General features: G+C 51.2%; 1 protein-coding gene and 1 long non-coding RNA gene across 5 annotated transcripts in view; one reads left to right on the top strand and one right to left on the bottom strand.

Annotated features, from left to right (window-relative positions):
• LOC115894209 overlaps positions 1-15,134 on the bottom strand; it is a 45,347-nt gene extending 30,213 nt beyond the window's left edge. The window contains exons 1-2 of the long non-coding RNA XR_004054229.1: positions 15,021-15,134; positions 14,477-14,545 (exon numbers count right to left, since the gene is read on the bottom strand). This is a non-coding gene — a long non-coding RNA (uncharacterized LOC115894209). The remainder of the gene's footprint in view (positions 1-14,476; positions 14,546-15,020) is intronic.
• On the top strand, positions 14,567-18,045 carry COMMD5 (COMM domain containing 5). 4 transcript variants are annotated; one of them, XM_030920631.1, is made up of 3 exons: positions 14,985-15,305; positions 15,748-15,823; positions 16,824-18,045. In XM_030920631.1, the coding sequence occupies exon 3, from the start codon at positions 16,881-16,883 to the stop codon at positions 17,553-17,555; it is 675 nt and encodes a 224-aa protein (XP_030776491.1). In that variant the 5' UTR covers positions 14,985-15,305; positions 15,748-15,823; positions 16,824-16,880; the 3' UTR covers positions 17,556-18,045. The 4 variants fall into 4 exon arrangements, with proteins under 4 accessions (XP_010373481.1, XP_030776491.1, XP_030776490.1 ...); XM_030920630.1 differs by having other exon boundaries at positions 15,697-15,823; XM_010375179.2 differs by lacking the exons at positions 14,985-15,305; positions 15,748-15,823 and adding an exon at positions 14,567-14,921.
• Positions 18,046-20,450: the final 2,405 nt, after the last annotated feature.

Below are 20,450 nucleotides of genomic sequence, written 5' to 3'. Positions count from 1 at the left end.
GGCTTTTCACGTTTCTCCAGTATTAACCATCACACCTATAAATTTCCCCAGCCTGTAAGCAGCTGTGGGCTCTATTAAGCTTATCCCCCATCTCTACAGGTTTTTGCAATATACCTGTGTTGTTCTTGAGCTGCAATCTCTCTCTGTCTCTCTCTCTCTCTGTCTCTCTCTCTCTCTCTCTCTCTCTCTCTCTCTCTCTCTCTCTCTCTCTCTCTCTCTCTGTGTGTGTGTGTGTGATTCTTTAACCCTCGCCTTCCCTTCAAAACCTAACATTTTGACGCCAAAACCCAGAATGGGGATTGGGTTCTAAATGAGTAAATCTTTTCTTGCAACCTGGAAAGCAGCAAGCAGCAAAAACCAGACCCAGGCCTGCTTCCAGATCCTGAGTGGACTCCCTATTCCCAGCCCTGTTCCTTTATTCTCTCTTCTTCTCTGGTCCTGGGCTGACTTCCAGATCCTGATCAAACTCTTCATCCTCTTTTTCCTTTCTTCTCCTTTCCAGGCAGCTCCAGCAAGTATCAATCCCATTGCTGGATATCACATCCAATACCCATGTCCAATTAGTGGGTGAGTCTCCCTTTATTTCCTTTCTGGATTCCTCTCATATTTCAGGGGGTTCACCAGAAAATTCCAGCACTGGGTAAGAGGTCTCCCTGGTCACCAGGTGACTGTGGCCTGCCCTCTGAGGGGACACCATCAGAACGCTCACCACTCTGGCCACTGCAGCCTCTGGGGAACTGCAAAGAGCTGTAGGGACGCCCTGGCTCTCCTATGTCCCTTCTCCCAGGAGGAATCGGGGTACTCACTCCCCTCCAGGGTATTCACTTCCCTCTGGGGTACTTCCATCCTCTAAATTTCTCACCCTCTGGCCAGCAGTATGGGGCAAGCCTCCTGAAAACCTCCTCAAGACACCACTCTTGGATGTTTCATCCAGAACCTCCAAGCCCAGGGCTTGGCAAACTCCATTAAAACTGAATGCCTTGCTGGTCGAGCGCAGTGACTCACGCCTGTAATCTCAGCACTTTGGGAGGCCAAGGTGGGCCGATCACAAGGTCAGGAATTCGAGACCAGCCTGGCCAATATGGTGAAACCCTGTCTCTACTAAAAATACAAAAATTAGCCAGGTATGGTGGCAGGCGCCTGTAATCCCAGCTACTTGGGAGGCTGAGGCAGGAGAATCACTTGAACCCAGGAGGTGGAGCTTGCAGTGAGCCAAGATTGTACCACTGCACTCCAGCCTGGGCAACAGAGCGAGACTCAGTCTTGAAACAAAAACAAAAAACTGAACACCTTACTTTCCTCTGTACTTTCCTCTGTACTTTCCCCTGTAATGTTGCCTAGTCCCCATGTAAACTGGACAATAATAGTCAATACCAAAAACCAAAACATTCAATTTCCAAATCTAACATAATCTAAAAGACTTCCTCCAGCAAAATCATAAATGATCTGAGGTGCTTTGCTTATCTGTGTTCCTGGCTCACTCTCTGCTAATCCGTTCACCTTTTCAAATCTTCCTCCTCAACAGAAAACCCGCAAAAATGCCTCCTCCTCCAGACAAGCCTTCTTCCTCTAATTTCAACCTGGCTAACAAACTAGGCACATGCCCAGCCCCCTTCCACCAAAAACCAGGCACACAGCCAAAGGCCCTCCAAAGTTCTCCCTTTGCAGGAGGTCACAGGGACCAAAGGCATAATCTGAGTTCAACTTCTCTCAGCTTAAAAAGAGACTCAGCTCCTTTTGCACAGATCCCACCTCCTTCCTCAAAGAATTTCTGTATATCACTCAATTTCATGACCTTATCTGGCATGTCATATATGTCATCCTCTCCTGTACCCTCACCCCTGAGGACAGGGAATGCATCTGGATAGCTGCCCAGACCCACATAGACACCCTCCACCAACAAGATGCTGCTCATAACCCAGTATGGATCCTAACTATCCCTGGAACTGACCCCAGTTGGGATTATCAGGCAACTTCTGCAGACAGATAGAAATAAAGCTATATGATATGCCTCCTAGCTGGCATAAATAAAGCCATTCCTGGCCAGGCATGGTGGCTCATGCCTGTAACCCCAGCACTTTGGGAGGCCAAGGCAGGCAGATCACCTGAGGTCAGGAGTTCAAGACCAGCCTGACCAACATGGAGAAACTCCATCTGTACTATAGCCAGGCATGGTGGCACATGCCTGTATAAAGGGGATTAAGTATTAACTTACACAATCATAAGGTCCCACAATAGGCGGTCTGCAAGCTTGAGGAGCAAGGAGAGCCAGTCCGAGTCTCAGCTAGTTGGGAGGCAGAGGTTGTGGTGAGCCAAGATCATGCCATTGCACTCCAGCCTGGGCAACAAGAGCGAAATTCTGTCTCAAAAATAAATAAATAAAGCCATTCCTGCTCTTTTCTTCTGCCTTTCAGAGGCCATACCTAAATATGCCACACCTAAATATGCCACCTTGAACCCTAATGCCAATAAGGGAAGAATCTACCTCCATTTATACTTCATTTTCCAGTCAGCCCCAGACATTCTAATGAAACTTTAAAAACTGGAGAATAGCCCTCAAACCTCCCAAAGAGACTTAATCAAAGTGGCCTTTAAGGTCTTTAACAATAGAGAGGAAAAGTTAAAAAGAGACCAGGCTAAATGCCAGATGCTGGCAGCTGCCATTCAACAGAGTTCCCAACATGTACAGAAATCCTCAACCCTACAACAAACTCCACCAGAAGCCTATTTTAAGTGCAGCCAACAGAGTCACTGGGCAAAGGCCTACTCTCAAAACCTTGCCCCATCTGTGGCATCAAGGAACACTGGAAGTGGGACTGTGTTCAGCAAAGCTCCTCATCTGCTTCACCACCTGTAACTGAAGTCTGATGGGGCCAGGGGTCCGCCACCCCAGTTGCCATCACCACCTCGGAACCCAGGGTCAGTCTCTGGTAAGCCCATGTCTTTCCTATTGGATACAGGGACTAGTTACTCTGTTTTATTAGAATATTCCAGACCCCTTTTCAGTTCTTCTATCTCTGTTGTGGGAGTTGATGGAATCCCCTCTAGGCACAAACAGACTGGTCCTGTATTATGCAACCTATTCAACACCCCCTTCACCCACTCCTTCCTGGTTATCCCTCAGTGCCCCACTCCTGTCTTGGGGCGGGACATACTAAGTAAATCCCAGGCCTCCATACAATCTGCCTCCTGCAATTCCGCTCCTTTTATTTTACTCTGCCGCTCAGACACTTCCCTCTCCCCCTCATTCTCATTATCCAGCCTCTTGCCTTCTGTTAATCCTGAAATTTGGAACATTTTTAAACCCACAATAGCCACACATCACATCCCGGGTAAATAACCCTCCAAAACCACTCTGTTTTCCATCATCAGTCTCAATATCCCCTAACCCAGGCAGCCTCAGGGGCCTCAAACCTATTATCTGTAAACTTTTACAAGCTCAAATTCTCAAGATCCTACCACTTGGTCCAGGATCTCTGAGTTGTTAACCAGGTGGTAATACCAATGCATCCAGCACTCCACTCTCATTCCACATATGCCACTCTCCCATAGTCACTCTTCTACCACACACTTCTCTGTATTGGATTTAAAGGACACCTTTTTCACTATTCCCTTAAATTCGGCTTCCCAAAGTATTTTTGCTTTCACTTGGTCAGATCCTAATACCCACACGTCCACCCAACTAACGTGGACCATACTCCCACCAGGATTCTGGGACAGCCCCCACCGATTCAGACAGGCCCTCACCAAGTACCTAGCTGAACTTCCCGTTGCTCCTAGCACCCTCCCCCAATAAGTCAATGACCTACTTCCCTGTAGCCCCTCCCTTAACCTGTCTGTCCAACACAGCACTCAGCTTTTAAACTTTCTCCATAGGTAAAGATATTGGGTCTCACCAGCAAAGTCTCAGGTAGACCAAACTCAGGTCACTCACCCAAACCCAGGTCACTCACCTGAGTTCTAACCTCAAATTCTTAGGCCATCCCAACCCAACAAAAGGAGCTAATTCAAGACATTGCCCCTTCCCACACAAAGAAGGACCTCCTCTCCTTCTTGGGCCTCATGGGATACTTCCGGCTGTGGATTCCCAACTTCTGTTTGCTGGCCAAGCTGCTCTACATGGCCTCATGTGGGCCCAGCCTAGAGCCTCCAAACCCGGCTTGTCCCGTCAATTCACACTTTAAAAAACTAAAAAATACCCTTTCGATGGCCCCAGAACGGGGACTGCCCAACCCCCAAGCCCGTTACTCTGCGTGTTCATTCTGATAAGGGCTTGCTCTTAAACTTTTTGCCAAACACAAGCCATGACGTGCCTCTCAAAACAACCAGACTCTCATCCAGGGCTGGCCACCCTGCCTAAAAATCTTGGGTGGGCCACACTGCTGGCCTTGGAGGCAGCTCAGAAACTCACTCTACCAACACATCATAACCTACGGGACCTCAGGAGCCATCAATCTCTTCTATCCCTCGCACCATCCTGCTTACAGCAGGTATACACCTTATTCATAGGAAACCATCTAATCACCTTCCAGAAAGGCAAAGCTCTCAACCCTCCCACCCTCCTCCCTGTAAACACCTCTGACTCTGAGCTGTCTCACTCCTCCCTGGACCTCTTAGGCTCCCTCCCCTCCCCCTTCCAACACATTTCAGAAGCCCCTTTGCAGGGAACAACTACATGGTTCATTAACGGAAGCTCTTTAAAGAAGCCATGTCTAGCATCTGGTTACAACATCATTGCCAAAATAAACTCCTAGAATCCAATGCTCTCCCCCCCATACTACCTCGCAACAGGCAGAACTACCTCTCAACAGATAGAGATAGATGACCTAACCAGGGCCTTCACCCTAACAAAGGGAAAGAGGGTTAACATTTACACTGATTCCTGGCCCGGCATGGTGGGTCACACTTGTAATCCCAGCACTTTGGGAGGCCAAGGCGGGCAGATCACGATGTCAGGAGTTTGAGACCAGCCTGGCCAACATGGTGAAACCCCATCTCCACTGAAAATACAAAAATTAGCCTGGCATGATGGTGGGCACCTGTAGTCCCAGCTACTTGGGAGGCTGAGGCAGAATTGCCTGAACCTGGGAGGCGGAGGTTGCAATGAGCCAAGATTGTGCCACTGTACTCCAGCCTAGGCAGCAGAGCGAGACTCTGTTACAGGAAAAAAAAAAATTACACCAATTCCAAATATGCATATCACATCCTACATTCTCACACCTTAATCTGGCAGGAAAGGAGTTTTCTAGCTAAAAGGAACCCCCATAGTAAATGGTAAACACACACAAGCTGGTGGAGGCAGCTAAACTACCACTGCAGGCCACTATCATCCACTGTAAGGGACACCAAAAGGCTACAAATGCCGTAACCAAGGGAAATTTTTTAGCAAATTAGGTAGCCCAGCAGGCAGCCCTTAAACCCCATCATTATTGCCCAGTTTTTCCAGCATATACCCTGTATATACCCAGGAGGAACAAACCTCACTTGTCCTGCCATTCAGGAAAAAATGGTTCTACCTCAGTGCTAAAATTGTCTTGGCCAAGTTTTAAAAACCTCCTGGGCCGGGCATGGTGGCTCACGCCTGTAATCCCAGCACTTTGGGAGGCTGAGGCAGGTGTAAACAAGGTCAGGAGTTCAAAACCAGCCTGGCCAAGATGGTGAAACCCCATCTCTACTAAGAATGCAAAAATTAGCCAGGCGTGGTGGCATGCGCCTGTAATCCCTGTACTTAGGAGAGTGAGGCAGAGAACTGCTTGAACCTGGGAGGCGGAGTTTGCATTGAGCCAAGATGGCGCCACTGCACTCCAGTCTGGGTGACAGAGCAAGACTCTGTCTCCAAAAAAAAAAAAAAAAAAAACCTTCTGTACTTTTATATGTGCACAACCATTTCCATGATGGTTGCCTCCCTCTACTTCAGCTCTTAAAAACGTATACATTCCCCCACCATGGGCACCAATCTCAAAGATATCACTAAGGCATGTTCCCTTTGCACTCAAACTTCCCCTCAAGATGCATCAGATCACCCACTTTCCCCACACGCCAGGCCCGAGGACACCTGCCAGGACAGGACTGGCAAATCGCCTTCACCCGCATGCTCCCTGTAAAATAAGTCCGGAAGCTTCTGACAATAGTAGATTGTATGGATGGATAGAGGCTTTTCCTACCACCACTACTACTACTGAAAAAGCAAACAGTCACCTCTATTCTCCTCACCCATTTTGTCCCCCGGTTTGGACTCCCCTCTTTCATCCAGGCCGACAGCAGGCCAACATTTGTCTCACAGGTTAACCAACAGCTGGTAAAGACTCTAAACATTAAATGGGCCTTCCGTATTCCTTATTGCCCCCAATCTTCAGGTACGATTGAATGAGCCATTGGCCCTTCTAAAACAACAGTTATCCAAACTCTCCCTGGAGGTTAAAATGGCCTAAACTTCACTTCTCCTCATGCCTTTATATGCCATTCCTCACAAGCCCCTCAGCCTAAGCCCATTTGAACATATGTATGGACGCCCCTTTATCCTCCAAAATTTCCCTGTATCTCCCGGCCCTCCTGCATGGGATACTTGGCCAGCATTACACCTCTCTCACCATCTAACACACGGTACACAAACGCTTACTTGCCCCTGCATGAAAGTCCATCCTCAAAACACTCCTTCCTGTCCCTACAACCAGTGGGGACTGGGTCTGGATCACAGACTCCTCCTCCCCTCTCCTACCTAAGTGGACAAGTCCTCACCAGGTTATTCTAGCTACTCCCACAGCGGCAAAGCTAACCCGCTTTCCACACTGGATACACCATTCCAAACTAAGAAAAGCTCCAGATCCATATCCAGAAGTTTTCTCCCCCCGCAAAAAATATTCTTCCCCCCTCACAGGACCAACCTCACTGCGCTTAACAAGAGTTGCAGAAGTTGCCTATCCAGAAGGCCCTGGTCCATAACACTCTCCGCCTCCAATTTCCAATCTTTTATCTCAAACCTTGTTTCAGATCTCTCCCTCCCCACGTCCCTGGATACTCCACTCGAATTCCTCACATCAATCCAGGAGCTATGGCTACAGGGCACCTTTCAGAATTTCACTCCTACTCAAATCACCTTTTTTCATTTTGTCCTTTGTGGATATGCTAAATCCTCACCCCCAACCTCTGGCAACCAGGCCCCCTTCGTCAGCCTCACACATTGCTCTTAAATCAGTCACACTCCCCTCTTTCTTCCAACTGTTAAATTTGTTTGTCCACACAAATCCAGCAGTTCACAGCCCTTCCTGTTAACCTAAGTACAGAAACTTGGTCCAAAATAAACCTGCATCTCACCTACTCTGCCAATTCATTCCCAAAACCTGTTTATAATCTTGTTTGGCTGAACACCTTTCCCCGCAGTCCATCAAATCCACCCACACCGTCACACACAGGGCTGTTACCCTCCTTTGCCTCGTAACCTCTAAACATGTTACAAGCTGGATTCCATAAAACACCTCTTACCAACCCCTCCCCTCTCTGCCAGCACCACTCGCTCTCCATGTATCCAACTTAAGGGCGCTCCCTGGAAAAAATGCACACACAATTCCCTCAGCTGCAACCTATATATCCTTCTGCCCTACCTGTACTGCAATAGCCACTTGTTAACGAAAACCTAGTTCTCTCTCTCTCCGAAACTCAACAGCCTTCACCTCCTCCCCCAGCAACATCCCTTATCTGGCCTTCACAGGGGTTACCCTTGTTAACAGCTATTCAACCTGGAAAAACAAAAAGTTGGAACAAAACATTTGTTCAGGGTTCACCCCCCATCTTCTCACAGCTCGCTACCTTCCTTTACAACTTTAGCCTGCCAACCCCCTCCCCACCTTTTCTTTCTTTATGAAACCAACTTATCTTTGCCTGGTGGCAGCTGGGTTACAAACATACACCCTGGTGTTTCAATTTCCAAACATTAACATTTTGCCTAACAACCAAACCATGCAGGCTCTCCCTATTTCCTCCTCCTCTGAGCACGAGCACGCTAAGCTGGCTCTACATCTCCTTCCTCTGGTAACAAGATTAAGCCTCTCTGTCGCACGTGGCACCAGAATGGCAGGTCGGGTGTGTCAGCCTCAGCTGCCTTTTACATATATAAAAATCTCTGCAGTCCTCTATAATACCTAGAGGACATGCCTACTTCCATCACAAGCCTCCAAAGGCAAGTAGGTTCCCCTGTGGGAGTTGTTCTCCAGAACCGAAGGACTGCAGACCTGTCAGCCACTGAGAAGGGGTGCACATGTGTGGCTCTCCAAGAAGGCTGTTTAAATGTTCATGAATACAGCACTGTTCGAGACACAGCCCACAGGCTCCGAGACGGGGCTGCAGAAATCCAACATCAAGCCACTAACTCTTGGAGGCAGGGGTTGTCCCTCCTAATGTGGATACCTTGGGTAACCTCTTCTTAGGCCCCTAATTTTCTTCCTCCTAACAGTTGGCCTGTGTGTACTCACCTTCATATCCCACTTTACCTCCCGAAGGCTGAACTCCCTTGTCCAGGCAGCCACCCAGAAAGACACTGATATGATCCTACTCCGCCAAGTCCAGTATCAGCGCCTCCAGGAAAGCCACTCTAAAGTCAGACACCCACTGCTTCAAAACCCAAACCCTGATTACAGCACCCCTATTCAGCAGGAAGCAGCCAGATAATCAACAACCACCCTCTTCCCTTTATATAAAAGTAGGTGGCCAGGTGCGGTGGCTCACACCTGTAATCCCAGCACTTTGGGAGGCTGAGGCAGGCAGATCACTTGAGGTCAGGAGTTTGAGACTAGCCTGGCCAACATGGTGAAACCCCATCTCTACTAAAAATACAAAAATTAGCTGGGTGTGGTGGCGCACACCTGTAGTCCCCGCTACTCAGGAGCCTGAGGCAGGAGAATCACTTGAACCCAGGAGGCAGAGGCTGCAGTAAGCTGAGATCGCACCACTGCACTCCAGCCTGGGTGACAGAGTGAGACTGTCAAAAAAAAATAAAAATAAAAAATAAAGCATAAAGCAAGAATGTTAGTCCAACTTGCACCATTTTGTATGTCCCCACCATTTCGCAGACCTTGTTCAAAATGAAACATTCCACGGGGGTTTGGGTGGTGAGAAACAGCCTGCCTCTTATATTCTGCTGGGAGAAAGTGCATGGGAGAAAGTGCAAGGAACACCACATTCTGCCGGAACAAGGGCCAGAACCGCCTCATCCTGAGAACATGTTATCAACATTTTCCCAGGAAGTAGGCCATGCCCCCCAGCTCCGACCCCTCCCACGCAGGCCTATAAATTGCCCCAGCCTGTAAGTAGCAAGGGGCTCTGGCACTAAGCTGGTCTCCCATCTCCACAGGTTTTTGCAACATACCTGTGTTGCTGTTAAGCCTCTCTCTCTCTCTCTCTCCTCTCTCTCTCTCTCTCTCTCTCTCTCTCTCTCTCTCTCTCTCTCTCTCTCTCTCTCCCTCCCTCCCTCCCTCCCTCTCTCTCTCTCTCTCTCTCTCTCTCTCTCTCTCTCTCTCTCTCTGTCATTCTTTAACCCTCACCTTTCCTTCAAAACCTAACATCACCCAGGCTGGAGTGCAGTGGTGCAATCTCAGGTCATCGCAAACCCCACCTCCTAGGCTCAAGCAATCCTCCGCCTCAGTCTCCCGAGTAGCTGGGAATACAGGCATGTGCCACCATGCCTGGCTAATTTTTTGTATTTTTTGTGCACACAGGGTTTTGCCATGTTGCTTGGGCTGGTCTCAAACTCCAGGACTCAAGCCATCCTCCTGCCTCAGCCTCCCAAAGTGCTGGGATTTCAGGTGTAAGCCACCACACCCAGCCAGTTCTAATTCTTATCAATTCAGAAAACCCTGGTTCCCATGGGTCTTTCTTCCTGAAAAGAAACTCAGAAGGAAGTGGTTAGTTGGATTAACTACAGTCTTCATCACTGGAATTGGTCTCAGGGCTGAAATGTTCTCTTCTTTTCTGTTCATTACTCATCTAAAATTACAACTATCAACACAGCAGACCTGGTGGGTCCCTGGGTTTGAGAAGCTCAAACGTCCTTGCAGCAGCTGTAGCTTATTCAGTGGGATCCTTGTTGTGTGCTCCTGGGTCACTGGACCTCCAACCCTACAAAGTCCAGAACCATGTAGAGAGGAAACACAAAATCTCCCAGTAGGTTATGGGAGAGTTTGGGTGAGTTGGGCCACTCCTGCTTCAAATCTGTTTCCCAGACTCATGTGTTCTTTCTGTTGGGAACACAGTACCATAAAAAGTATCCAAATTAATGTATGGCATCCCAAAGGATGGTGCCATCCTTTCAGAGCATCTTCTCCATGCTGCTGCTTCAGCTGAGCCTCTAGAAGGCCAGTGCAGAGTTGCGTGAGGCTGGCTGCTACAATACAGGTACCAGTGGGTCCCACTAGGATGCTGCTGTGTGAGGATTCATGCCTCTGAATGAAGCAACCTAAGCCCCAGGCAGTGGTGTGGGCGGAGGCTCTGTAGGAAAGGTCAGCTGGTACCTGAAATAGGCATCCATCCGTGTGAGAACAAACGGCCAGCCTTTCCAGGATAGAAAGGGCATGATGGCGTCCACTCTGTTATGGACAATTTGGACATCCAGAGGTGGCAGCTGCCAGACAGGCCCTGGTAAGGGAGTTCATGCTCCTCCTCCTGCCTCGGCCTCCCAATGTGCTGGAATTACAGGCATGAACCACTGCGCCCGACAACATGAGACCCAGGGTGAAGGAGGTCTTCCATATGGAATCTTCATTTTTGTCACCAGGGTCACCCCTTTCATGCTCCAGAGTGGCTGGCGGTGAGGACTGGTGTCCACTGGTAAGTGATTTTGTCTGCTTGGCTGCTCAGTGCCTCATGTGCTGGATGCCTTGGTGGGCACTGATATGTGCAAACACCTTCCCACTCTGTGCCCTCCTGTGTGTTCACCACTGCCTCAACCCAGACCTGGTCTGCAGGCTCCTTTTCCTTCTGGCCCCCACAGAAGGTGGGGACACAAGGCCACTGCCCAGAATTCTGGGCATTCTCATCTCAGGCCACTTCTGTTTGCAGACATGGGGTGGCCGGCATGCTGCCTGCAGTTCTGCCCACTGGGAAGGTTTTCCTTCCCACCCTTGAGAGTGGCAGTAATACAGGTGCTGCTGCCCATTTCACGTGTGCCCATCCATCTACGTATCTGAGATGAGCCCATCCATCTACAAATCACCCTCCATCAGCCACGCAGGAACCCGCTGCAGCTATAGACTTGAGCTGCACGTCACGTGTGCCATGTGCAGCCATAGGCTTGAGCTGAGGGAGGCATGTGGGCTGGGCTGCCTGCTCCCTCAGCTCACTCTGGCGCTCTGGCCCTGCGTGGATGTCATCCTGGCCATGCCATTGCCACATTCTGATGGATGCTGCTGGGCTGCCTGACTTCGTGCCTGGGGAGGCCTGACAGAGCTCAGCTCATACTGGAAGCGTGTGCGGATGCAGGGCCATTTGGGGTCCAATAGACAAGTGTTCTATTCTCTGCTGCAGGCGGTGCAGCCTTGCTCCGGGATCCGGCCATCCTTGCACCTTTCAAATGCCTGCATCACTGTCCCTTGCACAGACTCCCTTCTGCTGAGACATTTTCCCAGGTCACAAGGGAAAGCTTAGCAGTTGAGCCTCACCTTGTGCCAGGGACTGTCAGTGCCTCACCTCCTAACCAGAACAGCGCCTTCTTCACCTGCAGATGGTGGGTGGGCCAGTCCCAAATGTCCGTCTGATCACTGGTTTTCTCAAGCTGCTTCTGGCTCATTTGTGTTGGTCTGGGTCCTCCAAAAAGAAGACCTCAAGATAGAATTAAGGATGCAAACGTCTTGTTCAGAGAAATGCCTGGGATAGAAAATAGTGAGGTAACCAGGAAGACGGATGGGCCATCAGATGGCTTCAAGCTTGACACCCAGTGGAGAGAAGTTTCGGTGGAAGTGTCTCGGGCAGCTGTGCAGTGATGTCTTCCCACCACAGCTGACAGTTGGAGAATGACATTAGTTTATGCATTAGTGGTTTTATCTTAGATCATTTGGCCAGGGTGCTGTTTGCCTGGTTTGTCTCTTGTGAAGTTACCTTATTCCCTTTTGTAATTAATAATAATTACATTGCATGGTGATGTTTTGACACTGTGTAAATATCCTGAGCCTCAGGCCCTGGAGACACCTGGCTTTCGCAGGTGTTGGTGCTTCTTGCCCGAGTTACCACCACCGTGTCTGCTGTGGCTGACTGAGGATGCCACAGGTTCTTTGGCGTCCCTCCCGTTGAGAGCAGGAACAATGTCTTCTTGAATCTGGGCAGGCTCTATCACTGCTTTGACCAAGAGAATGATGATAATTTGAGAAACATTTTCCATAATGACTGCATATAAACATTAAACTTCAGGGTCCTGAAAGTCCAGGGGATGGAAAGGCTGTTCTAGATTGAAGGAGACAAGAAATAGGACAAGTGGATGCAACTCGTGACCCTCAGCCGAGTCCTCATGCTCTGAGGGATTGCTCCACAGTGAGCAGGTCACACAAACCTACCCCCAAAGGCTGAGGGAGCTGAGAGGCTGAAAAAAGAGGCTGACAAATGCAGTTTCTCAGAAAGAAACATTTAATAGAGACTTATGAACAGAAGTAGTATCTCGGGCAGCCACAAGACAGTGGATCCCTGCACCTGCCCTCCAGAAAGCATCCTTTATATAGCAAGATTTTTGGTAAAAACGTGCAGCTGGTGATGCCTCAGACTTTCTTGCAAAATTCCTGACTGCTGGGGAAGTTAGGTAAGCATCTTTCTGAGGGGTTATCAATGCTACAGGCCTTGTGTGAGGACCTTGGTATGCAGGAGTCTAACATCAGCCACCACAGTGATTTTGCTTCAAGATGATACCACTCTTGCCAGGTAACAGGGTATTTTCCTTCAGAGACATTGCAGGGACACCTGGTGACCCTTGAATGGGGGTCTCTGGGAAGGTGCGCTATTCATGCAACCTTTTATCTAAGCTTGAAATTGTTTCAAGCTAAATTAACTTCAAATGTTGATCATAGTAAGGAAGGAGACCACCACTTCTCATGCTGCCCTCCTCTCCCCGTCTTGACTAGTTTAAAAGGAGAAGAGGGAGAAAACAAAAAGAAACAGAAGATAAATAGCCAGATGACCTTGGCACCATCACCCAGCCCTGGTGGTTAAAAATAATATAATAATAATATCAACCTCTAACCTGAACTGCTTGTGTTATCTGTAAATTCCAGACATTGCTAAGAAAGCACTGTAAAACTTTCTGTTCTGTTGATGCATGTAGCCCCCAGTCACGTTCTCCACGCTTGCCCGATCTATCATAATAACCCTTTCATGTGGACCCTTTAGAGTTGTAAGCTCTTAAAAGGGCCAATAATTTCTTTTTCAAGGAGCTTGGCTCTTCAGACACAAGTCTGCCGAAGCTCCCGGCCCAATAAAACCCCGTCCTTCTTTAACCCGGGGTCTGAGAAGTTCTGTCTGCAGCTCGTCCTGCTACAATAGGATGAGAGTTCTCCAGGCACTCTGGCCTTTGGGTGGGAACTGTCTCCAAAACTCACCCCCAGGTTCCTGGCTCTCCTCACTTCTGGAGGGGGTGGGTCTGCCATGTAACCACTGCCCTGACCTCACAAATGATAGCACTTCACCTTTTTGCTTCAGATATTTTAAAGGGAAATAACACCTTACAGACGTAGTCTCTTTCTAAACTTCCCAGATCCATTCCCTTTAAACAATCCTCCCTCAGCATGGTTTTTAGACTTGATTTGTTTTGTTTTGTTTTAGAAATGGAGTCTTGCCATGTTCCCCAGGCTGGTCTCAAATTCCTGGACTCAAGGGGTCTTCACTCTGCCTCTCAAGTAGCTGGGACTATAGGCTGCCCTCACCTCCTGCTGTGAGGCCAGTTCCTAACAGGCCACTGAACTGTAGTGGTCCATAGCCTGAGGGTTGGGGACCCCTGCTACAGGTGCACACCACCACACCTGGCTTTTTAAAAATTTTTGTAAAAATGAAGCCTTGATATGTCGCCCAGGCTGGTAAAGTGGTTCTCCCACCTAGTCCTCATAAAGTACTGGGATTATAGGCATGAGCCACCACACCCAGTCTCCACTCCTATTTGTTATTGAATACTATTCCATTGTATGGCAGATGTGGTTTGCATCTGTGTCCCTGCCCAGATCTCATGCTGAAAGGTAATCCCCCGTGCTGGTGATCGGATCGTGGGGGTGGCTTTTCAGGAATGGTTCACTGCCATACTCTTAAGTTATGTGCTCATGATAGCGTTCTCCTGAGATCTGGCTGCCCGCCTCGGCCTCCCAAAGTGCTGGGATTACAGGCGTGAGCCACCGCGCCCAGCCTGTCATTTTTATTCTAACCCTTCTAATGGTAGGAAATGGCACCTCCCTGTGGCTTCAATTCACATTTCTCTAATAGCCAATGATGCTGAAGGCTTCACGTACCCATTACTCACTTTGTATCTTCCTTGATGTCCACTCAAATCTTCTGCCCGTTTAATTAGGTTGCTTCCCTTCTTTTCAGTCTTAAAAAAAAAAAATTATTGGGCTATAATTCACATACTATATAAATTCACCCATTTTATACAATTCAATGATTTTGGCACATTATTTTTCACTATAGTAAAATACATGTTAAACAAACGTATGGGAGGCCATTGTTTCGGACCAAGCTCCTGCACTAGGGCCCAAGAGAGCAGCCCAAGGCGGAACTGAGTCACCCGAGCCGGCCGCCACCCGACCGGAGGGGAAACGGGGCAGCTCTCAAAACCCTGGAGGCGCAGACCGCGCACGCGGGCCAGGGACGCCCGCGCGGCTCCGCTCCGCGCTGATCCGCAAGGTCCCGCCGTTCCCCGCCGCCCACCCGGAGCCGACGAAAGCCAGCCAGCGCCTCAGCCTCAGGTGACTGGAGTTCTGACCCCGACCACGGGAGGCGTCTGCCGCTTTACCCTCCTCTGCGCGAGTGGGGAGGGAGACGCGGGCCCAGGCTGCAGTTTCTACCTCAGAAACGGAAACAAAACACCGCCTTCTGTTTCCCTTTTCCTCGGGGGAAGAAAGAAAAAAACTGTCTAGAACCAGACCTGGGACCCCGAGGCAGCGACTCCCGACTCACCCGGGCGGGGAGGGGGCGGGGCCTGGCGAGGTCTCGGCTCCGCCCCTCGGGCCATCGGACCACAGTGGAGCGGTCCTTGCTGCTTTCCTAGAGCGACCCGGAAGTGGCCCTCGGGGCGCTTCCGGGGACGAGGCCCGCTTTTGGCTGCATCAGCTGGGGATTGCCGGAGCCAGGTGCTGGGGGCGACTGGGACCGCGGGAGCGTGGGGTGGAGTCGGGTGGAGTCTCCCTCCCCGGCTGGGGGTGCGGGCCTAGGAAAGGCTGTTTCGCCGCTGTGTCCGGGGAGCTCTCCATACTGCGGGGTTTTTCCGCGGAGGGGCGCCCGCCGGTAGGTTGGCCCCGAACCGTGGGGGCGGCGACGGGCGCTCGACTCTGTGCACCAAGGCCCCCGCGCCCCCGTCAGAACCGCGGGTAGGGAGTTGGGGTGCGAACCCGGCCTGCCAAGCCGCGTGACCGGAAGCGGGCAGCTCGGAGGCCTTCCCGGATGGCCCTTTGGAGTGGAAAGGCGCTGCTGGTGCTGGCGGGGCGGTGAAGGAGTTGGCAGTGGGTGGTCGTTGACTTTCAGGGAGAATGGGGGCGCCGTGAAGTCCCTGAGGAGTTCCCTGGATTCCCCCAGCGCTGTGCAGTGGCCTGACAAGTGCCTTGAGGACAGGAGCTGTGCCCCGCCGAGCTCTGCTCCAGCCCCTGCTGAGGTGAGCAGGTGCTTGTGCTGCTGCGCTCCCCCATCAGGTGCCTGGCACCCTCTTTAGATGCGGCACTTGCCTCTGTTGCCACCCGTTGCTCAGCGCCTCCAGCCCGGGGGTTGAGGGCTGTGGTGGAAACCGCTGAGACTTCTGAATAGACAGGTCTAGGCTCCAGTCCTTGATTTTGGCAGCTGTGTTTACAGCTTTGATTTCTTTTTACTTTTCTTTTCTTTCTCCCTCCCTCTCTCCTCTCCTTCCCTTTCTTCCGTGCTTCCTTCCTCACAGCATCTCGCTGTGTTGTCCAGGCTGGAGTGCAGTGGCTCGATTTCGCCTCACTGCAGCCACGACCCAAGGGATTCTCTGTCCTCAGCTTTCTGAGTAGCTGGGACTACAGACGTGCACCACCACGCCTGGCTGGTGTTTTAAATTTTTTGTAGAAACGGGGCCTTGCTATGATGCCCAGGTTGGTCTCCAACTCCTAGGCTCAAGCAGTCCGCTGGCCTCACCCTCACAAAGTGCTGAGATTTCAGGCTGGAGCCACTGCACCTGGCCTAGAGTCTTATCTCCCTGTCAGGTAGGAATGGTATTTCTTCTTGCCTGCTGTTGTGAAGGATTCAAGGTTGAATAGTTAAATGGTCTCAGTGTGGTCCGTGGCGCCAGCTGCCCGTGTCCCTATGTTCCCTGGACCTCTCCCCTAGTTCATTCTTTCATCTGTTAACTTACTTGGAGAACTTGTGCTGTTTCCTGGTCCTCCTCCCTGCTCCGCGACTTCTCTGCCAATTCCTGCTTGCCCTTCATGCCTTAGATGTCACTTCCTCTGGGAGGCCTCCACTCCTCCTGGGACTGTCATGGACCCCTCTGCCACCTGCTCCCAGGGCCACCTCCCCAGCACTGACTGTCATTGGTAGTTCACACTGTCAGCATCCTGATGATGGGGACCATATCAACCCTCACTCGCTGGCCCAAAGGATGTGAGAGTCACTGGTCTTCTCCCCCTGCCCCACTCTAGGCATCTGCATCTGGGACCGACCTCCTGGGCTGGCTGATCAAGGAGGAAGCAGCAGCAATGTCTGCTGTGGGGACTGCAGCTCCGTACCTGCATCATCCTGGTGATAGTCACAGTGGCCGAGTGAGTTTCTTGGGGGCCCAGCTTCCTCCAGAGGTGGCAGCAATGGCCCGGCTACTAGGGGACCTAGACAGGAGCACGTTCAGAAAGTTGCTGAAGCTTGTGGTCAGCAGCCTGCAGGGGGAGGACTGCCGAGAGGCTGTGCAGCGTCTTCGGGTCAGCGCCGACCTGCCGGAGGAGCGGCTGGGTGCCCTGTTGGCAGGCATGCACACGCTGCTCCAGCAAGCCCTCCGTCTGCCCCCTGCCAGCCTGAAGCCTGACACCTTCAGGGACCAGCTCCAGGAGCTCTGCATCCCCCAAGACCTGGTCGGGGACATGGCCAGCGTGGTATTTGGGAGCCAGCGGCCCCTCCTTGATTCTGTGGCCCAGCAGCAGGGGGCCTGGCTGCCCCATGTTGCTGACTTTCGGTGGCGGGTGGATGTAGCAATCTCCACCAGTGCCCTGGCTCGCTCCCTGCAGCCCAGCGTCCTGATGCAGCTGAAGCTTTCAGATGGGTCAGCATACCGCTTCGAGGTCCCCACAGCCAAATTCCAGGAGCTGCGGTACAGCGTGGCTCTGGTCCTAAAGGAGATGGCAGATCTGGAGAAGCGGTGTGAGCGCAGACTGCAGGACTGACCCCTCACTTGGCCAGTCCCATTCAGGTCAGGCTTGGACAGGCACCTGAGATGGTGGCAAAGTGCAGCTGACTCTCCCCGGACAGCTCTGCCCTTGCCATGAGGCAGGCTCTTAAGTGAGAGTGTTTGAACATAATTATGTAGTCTTCTGTTTAATTGAAAAAGAGAGCTATGCCTTTTTTTCTTTTTTGGAAGTAAAGCAGCTGTAAACAACATGTTTCTCTAGGTGGGTGTTAAGCTCACACCCTCCCTTTCCCTGTACATTTGTCTTTGCTGCTGGGCGTGGCTATGTGGCCAGGTTGAGGCCCTTTGTAGACACCATACAGTTGCTCAGCCTGGCCCCATGTAGCCAGGTGCTTTTGTACATCTTGTATTTTAGGTTGGGCATTTTCATTCTTCTGCCTTAAATCCCTGACCCCACAGAGCTGACATTCTAGTGGGGCTGAGGGGAGGGGAAACATTGTAAAATAAATAATAAAAATTTACTGGAATAGCTCATGAGAGGATGGGATGGGATGCAGCAAATAGGGTGGGGTCTGTGTGCTGATGGGGTGACCTTCCTTGAGGGTGTGACATCTGAGCGAGGACTTGAAGGAGCGAGGGGCACAGCGCTCTGAGGGGGGCAGCACAAGGTAAGGAGGACGGTGCACAGGCGGCCAGCGTGGGGAGGCCTAATGTGCTTAAGGCCTACTGGCTGCAGCCAAGTAGGTGGTGATCATTGAGGGGAGGTGATGTTGGGGAGGTTACAGAAGTCAGGGCCCTAGGGCCTTTTAAAGACTTTGGCTCAATTCTGAGTGACAGAGGAGCCCTTTTGAGGGTTTTCAGCAAAGGAGAGACATGATCTGGTGATTGGCTGCTATGTGGAGGGGCGCAAGGGAGGAGGCTAGAGCCTAGCAGAGAGGCTGTCACCAGGGTGGACTTGGTGGCAGGGACCTCTCCCGGGTGCCTCTAGGGCAGGTGTGTGTGCAGGGGTTGTAGCCAGCTTTGCAGCTTCCAGCATAACTGTGTTCCAGGAGGGGCCTTGGGGCTGTCTTTGCAGAGCCATTTTCGGTCAACTGGGTTCCAGCTGACTGCCCCTGCCTCCATGGAGCACTTCTGGACCATGTTTGGTCTGTTCTCTGCAGAGAAACCTCCCCTTGTCTTTGAGTGCCTGGGGTTGCTTGGCTGTTTGTCTTGTCTGCAGTTTTTGGTTTGTCTCCTCCACTAGCCTGGATTTCTTCCTCATCCTCCGTGGGCAGTTCTGACATGTCGGGGTGCAGAAGAGTACCTGGGGGCGGGGTCGGCAGACTCTTGGAGGGGCCCAGGTGCCCTCCAAGGCGCATACTTGTGGCTACTGCCATCTAGTCGTTCACTCGACTTCGTCCCACCCTCACTGAGTTTCAGGTACAGCCCTCCTGTCTCCCTGAAGGCACTGTCCCTACCACTGTCTTCGGGTCAGGAATATGACCAGCCACTTCCTGCATTCTCTGTCCCCAGATGTGGATGTGGCTGGGGCTGTGGCAGCTGAGACCATGTTGCCTTTCTCACTCACCAGCCCTGGCCCTGCAGGGACAGCAGCTTTAGGGACAGCCCCATCCTTCTGCTTCTCCCAGCTGCTTTGCAAAGCCTGTGTGGAGCCCAGAGCACAGACCTGCCCTCGGTCCTCAGGCTGACCTCTCACCGTCTCTCATTGGGAATCTCGGTTTGCCTCAATTCATCTGTGAATGCTTGGGCTTGTCTCAAGCGGGGACCCAGGCAAACCAAGACACAGCCATGAAAAGACAGCTTGTGAGACACAGGCAGGGGAGTGAGCCATTCCCGGGACTGGGGCTGGCACTGCCTGAGTACAGGGGAGTGAGGGACAGAGAGGGCAAGTGCAGGGACAGCAGCTGGCCTCAAGGCTAGACACAGGATTTTGGTCATTCCACTGGGGCAAGGGGAGCAGTGGGGTTTTAATCAGGGTAGACATGATCCAGTTGGACTTGAGATCCCTGCAGCATGGAGCAGACTTAGAGGCCACTTCCTCTGGCTCAAGAGTGAGCAAACTCTTCCCACAAAGGGCAAGAGAGTAAACATTTTAGATTTTGTGGGCCATGAAGTTTCTGTCCACCCTGCCATGGTGGCTTGAAAGCAGTCACACAATATGTAAACAAATAGATATGGCTGTGTTCCAATACTTCTTTTTTTTGAGATGGGAGTTCCACTCTTGTTGCCTAGGCTGGTGTGCAGTGGCACGATCAACCTCTGCCTCCCAGGTTCAAGCAATTCTCCTGCCTCAGCCTCCCAAACAGCTGGGATTATAGGCGCCTACCACCACGCCCAGCTAATTTTTGTATTTTTAGTAGAGACAGGGTTTCACCATGTTGGCCAGGCTGGTCTTGAACTCCTGACCTCAGGTGATCCGCCCACCTCGGCCTCCCAAAGTGCTGGGATTACAGGCATGAGCCACTAAGCCTGGCCTCCAATAACTTTTTTTTAATGGATATTGAAATTTTCCTTTTTTGAGACAAGGTCTCCCCGTCATCCAGTCTGGAATGCAGTGGCATGATCATGGCTCACTGTAGCCTCAACCTCCTGGGCTTACAGGCACACCACACCACGCCCAGCTAATTTTCGTATTTTTGGAGAGATGGGGTTTCACCATGTTGCCCAGGCTGGTCTTGAATTCCTGGGCTCTGGTGTTCTGCCCACCTCGGCCTCCCAAAGTGCTGGTATTACAGCAATGAGCCACCGCACCCAGTCATGAAATTTTAATTTCATGTGTCACAAAGTATTTTTTTCCATTTAAAAACCATTCTTAGGCCAGGCATGGTTGGGGCCAACCCCATGAGCCCACTGGACCCCTCCAATGCAGAGCACCTGTCCATCCTTGTCAGTGGTCAGTCTCCATTAGACCTGGACTCCAGGGCAGGGGCTG

The sequence above is a fragment of the Rhinopithecus roxellana genome, chromosome 17 (genome assembly GCF_007565055.1).
Source record: "Rhinopithecus roxellana isolate Shanxi Qingling chromosome 17, ASM756505v1, whole genome shotgun sequence".
NCBI classification, from domain to species: Eukaryota; Metazoa; Chordata; class Mammalia; order Primates; family Cercopithecidae; genus Rhinopithecus; species Rhinopithecus roxellana.
Note: the sequence above shows the minus strand (reverse complement) of the source record. Positions and strands in the feature narration are given on the sequence as shown.

Excerpts from the sequence above, each read along its gene's own strand:
- COMMD5 (XM_010375179.2), top strand. The coding sequence starts at position 16,881 with ATGTCTGCTGTGGGGACTGCAGCTCCGTACCTGCATCATCCTGGTGAT.